We start from the raw sequence: 6661 nt of genomic DNA on the forward strand, positions 1-6661 counted from the left end.
AATTATAAGATTTATATATCTTTAATTAAAACTTTAAAATTTAAAAGTTTTTTTTTTTTTATATCAAACAAAAATAAGACAAACGAACTGAAGTGACGTAACAACATTCTTATCTTGAAACATCACCATTTATCTAGTGGCTATGCAATTAATGGCAAATTGTCCAATTTGGCTGGCAATTGTTGTCTAAAATTTAATAAATGAGGTAGATGTGGAATTTTAATCACATATATGAGACAAAAATAAATGAAAGTTGACAAGTAAAAAAAGATTTTGACAAAAATAACTTCTTTACAAGAAAAGAGCCAAAATATACAAAAATTCAACAGACTATTAACTCCAAGTAGTTAACACTAAAAAAAGTAAAATATAATTTCTCTTTGTACTCGTTAACTGTCTTAATTTATATAATATCATTATACTAAAAATGAAAAAGAGAGAAATAAAAATATTTAAAAATAGACTCTACAGAATTAAAAAAAAAAATAGACAGAGGTAGTATTTTTTACTTTATTCAAGTTAAAAAAAACTAAACTAGTATTCCTCCATCCTATCTGAATTTATGTGTCACTTATATCTCTTATAAATGATTCAAATTTTATGAATTTTGAGTAATATTATAAAATACATATTGTTTGCAACGAATTTTAAAGTGACAGAAAATAAATTACAATCACAAAAAAACATGAAGAAACATAATTTTATTGTTAAAGATTGCGGATACAATTTTGTTTCTCCCTTGATTCTACTCTCTTAAGATTTATCCATGATTAGAGGGCCGTTAGTGGCGTATTTCTCGAATTAGGATGATTTAGATTTGACCTCTATATGAATATTCCATGACTTTTGTGGAATATTCGAGATCTTGATCTTTAAAAATACCCAAGAGTTTATGGGATATTTCAGATGTCTTTTAAGAGAATTTTGTACCTTTTATATAGCGTGAACTAGGGTTTAGGGTTGAGTACCCTCCAAGAATCCTAATTTGAGTTGAACACAATTTGTAAAGTCCACACTCAAATTGAACACATCTTATAGAGTTCCACAAAATTTCAATGTCTACACATATTTTTTTATTCATATTAACTTGAAAAAAAATTGTTTTTGATAGTTACTTTTCGTATTATTTCTAAATATGTAAATTTCATTTCTAAAATATTGTGTTAATCTGATACAATTTAGCTTTAAAAATTAGTCAAATTAACTCTTTAACAAGCAAAAATCAAATAAATTGAGATAGATGAAATAATACTCCCTCTGTTTCGATTTATTTATAATATAGTGACTACACACATAATTTAAGAAATAAAATAAAATAAAATTGAATCTTGTGATCTTAAATTAAAAATATGTCAAATGTATTCAACTTAATTTTATTGGTTTAAACATGTCACATGAAAATTTAAAACTAAACAATTATTAAAAAGATTAAAAAGATAAGTTATTATTCAAAACTGACTAAAATAAATAAATACGACGAACAGATTAAAACCGAGTGACACTTTTATATTAAATGATTTGCCCATTGAAAAGTACTTACTATTCAAGTCAATCAAAGTGAAAAAAAGAGAGAGAACAGAAAGAACAAATGTACATATATTATTAAGAAAATTTTAACAAAATTTCTCTTCTTTGATTCAAAGTTTTTTTATTTTTTTCAAGAAATTGAAAATGGCAGGAGGAGGAATTGCTTCAATTGGTGTAAACAAAGAAAGAGCTGAAAATTACAATGGAAAACTCACTCTTTATGTCATCATAGCATGTATTGTTGCTGCTGTTGGAGGTTCACTCTTTGGATATGATATTGGAATTTCAGGTGATTAATTATGATAATTATTGGAAAAAATTATTGTAATTTTAGTTTATAAATTGATGATGAAATAATAGAACTTTTCCCTTTTTCCTTTTATAGAATTGGAAGAAAGATGAATTACTAATATGTTGTTCGGATTTTTCAAAAATGTCAGTGTACATGTGTTAAAATTTTCATGTTTTTACATGTTTTAAGGATCTGACACGGCTGCAACGACATGATATGAGTAATGAGTTTAATCCACCCATTTTAAAAAGAGCTAAGAAGAGCTTTTCCTTATCTTTTTATGCTATGTGGTAGGAGACTAGGAGGAGGTTTCTAGAATTGGAAGAAGATGAATTATTGTTATATTGTTCGGATTTTTCAAAAATGCCATAACACTCGTGTCAAATCCTTTAAAAATTGTAATTTCTAATGGATTTGTGCACGGGGTGGCAGTATTTTTGAAAGATCCGAACAATGTGTTCAATTGCACTCCTTGTTTGGAAAAAGGGGCTCAGTCCTGTGCTCGGATTTTTCAAGAATGTCATCTCACCCGTGTCAAATCCTCTAAAAAGTATGCATTTTTATGAATCCGACACGAATGAGGTGACATTTTTGGTAAATTGGAGCAATGAATTATACCTAATCCTCTGGAACTTCCACTATTTTCGAAAAAAGAAGAAGGTGAAATAACAAAGATTAAAAAGTGGCAAATTGTAACTAATAAGAACAGAAAATGGATCAGAAATAAATTTTCCTTTTGAAAATTTTAAAAGGAAAATTCAGCTTGTTATAAATGTGCACAAATGGACGGTAAGGTTGTGTACAATAGAGCCTTGTGGTCTGGCCTTTCCTCGCACTCTACGAATAGTGGGAGTTTAGTGCACCGAGCTGAGATTTTATAATGTTTGTAGATTCTCAACTTATAGAGTGAAAAGACTACTTCATAATTTTGTTTAATTGTATGATCATTTTCAGCATTATCATGGACTGTGTGACCATCTCATTTAAAATTACGAACGTATGCCTATTTTCATACCATGTTGAATTATTGTGTGACTGTTTTGTCTTAAGAGTTTAAAAATGCCACTTCAATCATGTCAAATCCTTTAAAAAGTACATACTTTTGAAGGATTCAACACGAGTGAAGCTGTATTTTTTGGAAAATTCTAGCATGAATTACACCTGCCCCTCCGGCAGACTGGGCTGGATGGCTATGACTACTCTACAGTTAGTCTCTGGAACTTCTTGAACTTCCATTTGAAGAGTAAACGAACTGCGTCATTAATGTTGAAATGTTCGACTAATTTCATCTAAAGCTTAGAGATTCAAACGAAGGACTTCTGTTATCTGTTTGTTTGCTTTGATACTATGTTGAATTTAATGTGTGACCATCTAATCTGAAACTATAAATTGTTAGAGGACAGACACATATTTACTTAAATATATCTTCATTGCATGCAAGATAACAGGGGGAGTGACATCGATGGATGAATTTCTTCGACGATTCTTCTACTCTGTATACCTAAAGAAGCAGCACGTCCACGAAGACAACTATTGCAAGTATAATAACCAAGTTCTTGCTGCATTTACATCGTCTTTGTACATGGCTGGTTTAGTTGCATCTCTGGTAGCATCTCCTATCACAAGGAACCATGGACGTCGTGCAAGTATAATATGCGGTGGCATTAGTTTCTTTCTTGGAGCAGTTCTTAATGCCGCTGCTATCAACCTTGGCATGCTTCTTTTCGGACGAATTATGCTAGGTGTTGGCATTGGCTTTGGCAACCAGGTAATTCACCTTGAAATTTAGTTGTTACGTGTTCCTATTCTGTTATCTGTTTACAACAATAAGTACGCCTCAATCCCAAGCAAGTTCAGACCAGTTATATGAATCCTCACCGACCATGCCGGCAATATTAAGTTATTTATACAAAAATTAAAAGATGGATTACCTTCAATAAGCATAGATTTTTATAAAGAACTTTCTTGAATCACACATGTTTGTCTTCTCGTAATACTGAGAGAAATGAATAAGTATGAAATTGGAGAAAGAATCAAATCACATTGCCTCGTGTTCGAGACAATTTTTAACACTATCACTGTATCTTAGCATGTTATAGAAAGGTAGCATGCCTTGTTTTCAGCATACTAATATACAATTACTTGTAATATAGGTGATTGGATAGTACGTAAATTCTTTTATACTGTCAGTGTATACAAGTTAAACTCATAAAAGTTACTCGGAACTTTTTAAAGATAAATGTTTCAACTCTGTGTCACTTCTTGAAGGCAGTTCCGTTATATTTATCAGAGATGGCACCAGCACACCTAAGAGGATGTCTGAACATGATGTTTCAATTAGCAACAACGCTCGGAATCTTTACAGCAAACATGATAAACTATGGAACAAGTAAACTCCATCCATGGGGATGGAGACTTTCATTAGGCTTAGCAGCAGCGCCGGCTTTCGTGATGACAGTGGGAGGCATGCTTCTTCCCGAGACACCGAACAGCTTAATCGAACAAGGAAACAAAACTAAAGGAAGACGTGTTTTAGAGAGGATAAGAGGAACCGAGAATGTAGACGCAGAATTCGAAGACATGGTGGATGCAAGTGAATTAGCACGTTTGGTTAAGCATCCATTTAGAAACATTCTTAAAAGGAGAAACAGGCCGCAGTTAATTATGGCGATTTTGATGCCAACTTTTCAGATACTTACAGGCATTAACATCATACTTTTTTATGCCCCAGTATTGTTTCAGAGTATGGGGTTTAAAAGATCTGCCTCTCTGTATTCCTCTGCTTTGACTGGTGCAGTTCTTGCTTCATCTACACTTGTATCGATGGCCACTGTCGATAGATGGGGTCGAAGAATTCTTCTTATTACCGGTGGAATCCAAATGATCATTTGCCAGGTAAAGATTTTCTACTTACTTCTTCCACTTTTACAGACTGTTATCTGTAATTCTTTTCGTCAGGCAAGAAACTCGCCTAAGGAAAGTAGAAATCTATGCAAACTAACCAAATCTTTCGGGAAGGAAATTGGCCTTTTCCCTTCTCCTTTCTATAGCAAAAAGAATGTCATCATTTTGTTCATGACCAGACCTGAACAAGTACATCCGACCTTTCGCCTTGATTCACAATCAAGAACGACAGGACCTAAGGCTCACATTGCTTGATCTTTTTAGAATTTCTGAAGTACATCGTTCTTCCGCCTTGTATAGTTATCTATCTGTAGTAAAAGTTTTTTCACTGTCACTATATAGAAGTTAAGCGTAATGCTATACAAACACTAGAACTTAGCCTCAGCTGACAAGTAAGCACTTCAACTTTGTGAGTGCACATCTAGACTTCTCAACTTGTTCTCAACTGACAACTAAACACTCCAACTCGTCTATGTCTCGTGGACCTCGGACACTGACGTGACACATAAATCTTATAGGTGTCAAGATAATCATTTTGTAAGTTGGAATGTTCAACTAACGCAATGGAGATGAGTTGAGGTGTGAGGTGTCATAGATCTACATACTCAAAGTTTGAGCGTTTACCTATCACCTGAGGCCAAGTTTTGTCACTGTCAGTATATAGAAGTTAAATTGATCGGTTATATCATATGAAAGATAATTTGCTATCCTTATTACAGGTTATTGTTGCGATAATCTTGGGACTCAAATTTGGTAGTGACAAGGAGCTATCAAGAGGTTACTCGATTATAGTAGTTGTTTTCATTTGCCTCTTTGTAGCTGCATTTGGATACTCATGGGGGCCTCTTGGATGGACAGTGCCAAGTGAAATTTTCCCCTTAGAGACAAGATCAGCAGGCCAAAGTATCACAGTTACTGTGAATTTGTTCTTCACATTTGCAATAGCACAATCTTTCCTCTCACTTTTATGTGTTATGAGGTTTGGGATTTTCCTATTCTTCTCCGGTTGGATTGCTGTCATGACGATCTTCATCTATCTCTTCTTGCCCGAAACAAAGGGAGTTCCGATTGAAGAGATGATGCATCTTTGGGAAAAGCATTGGTTCTGGAAGAAAATCGTCTCGGAGGATCAACAAGCTAAAAAGACCAATGGACTCAATCATGCTTGAAGTTGAGGTACATTTTTAACAATGTGAAAGGTGAATACAGCAATCTATCTTGTTCATGTAGAATTATGGTCTTCTATATGTATATGCAAAAGTGTAAACTTTAATTTTTAAGAATGCCACTTTCTATTGTAGCAATACTTCAATTCCAACATCTCGTCGTCTAACATGTTTAAGACCACAAGACTGAAACGATATTTTGATATGTTATACACCTCGATCTTTAATTTATGACTACAAGATTTTCAAGTCTTCATTACTTTTTTGGGGGCTTGCCTTGGGTTTCGCCTAGAAACTAACTATCCTTAAAAACGTTCACTAGAACCTGAATATATCACTAGTTAAATATTTCCTATGATGAGACCGTCAAATCAAATATATTCCTCAACAAAATTATATAAACAGTGCATATATTTTTTTGTGTGTTAATTAGTATATGATTTTGTTGGAATTTGGACATTTTCTTTCAAAGAACTTTACAGGACCATTCATAATAACATGGAGGAACAATTTCTATAGTCTCACCATGATCCAATCACTTTTTAGCATTTAGAAGACACTCAACAAGAATTAGACAATTTTCTTAGTTTTTGTCACGACCCAATTAAGGATCATGACCGGACGAAGAATTCCAAAGCAAGCCTCACCAGAATTCTACAGAAAATCGGGCAGAATTTCCTTTGTTTTTAGGCCTATCGTGAATTTTTCCTGTCTCATAATTTCACAACACAACTAATAGCAATTATAAACCACCATATAATATCCATCAATG

General features: G+C 33.1%; 1 protein-coding gene across 1 annotated transcript; it reads left to right on the forward strand.

Annotated features, from left to right (window-relative positions):
* Positions 1-1573: 1573 nt before the first annotated feature.
* Positions 1574-6020, forward strand: LOC125824501 (sugar carrier protein A-like). Its single transcript, XM_049503893.1, has 4 exons — positions 1574-1816; positions 3268-3587; positions 4088-4714; positions 5443-6020. The coding sequence occupies exons 1-4, from the start codon at positions 1672-1674 to the stop codon at positions 5890-5892; spliced, it is 1542 nt and encodes a 513-aa protein (XP_049359850.1). The 5' UTR covers positions 1574-1671; the 3' UTR covers positions 5893-6020.
* The last annotated feature ends 641 nt before the right edge of the window (positions 6021-6661 follow it).

This window comes from Solanum verrucosum, unplaced genomic scaffold (genome assembly GCF_900185275.1).
Source record: "Solanum verrucosum unplaced genomic scaffold, falcon-dt-bn FXZP01000022.1, whole genome shotgun sequence".
Classification (NCBI taxonomy): domain Eukaryota; kingdom Viridiplantae; phylum Streptophyta; class Magnoliopsida; order Solanales; family Solanaceae; genus Solanum; species Solanum verrucosum.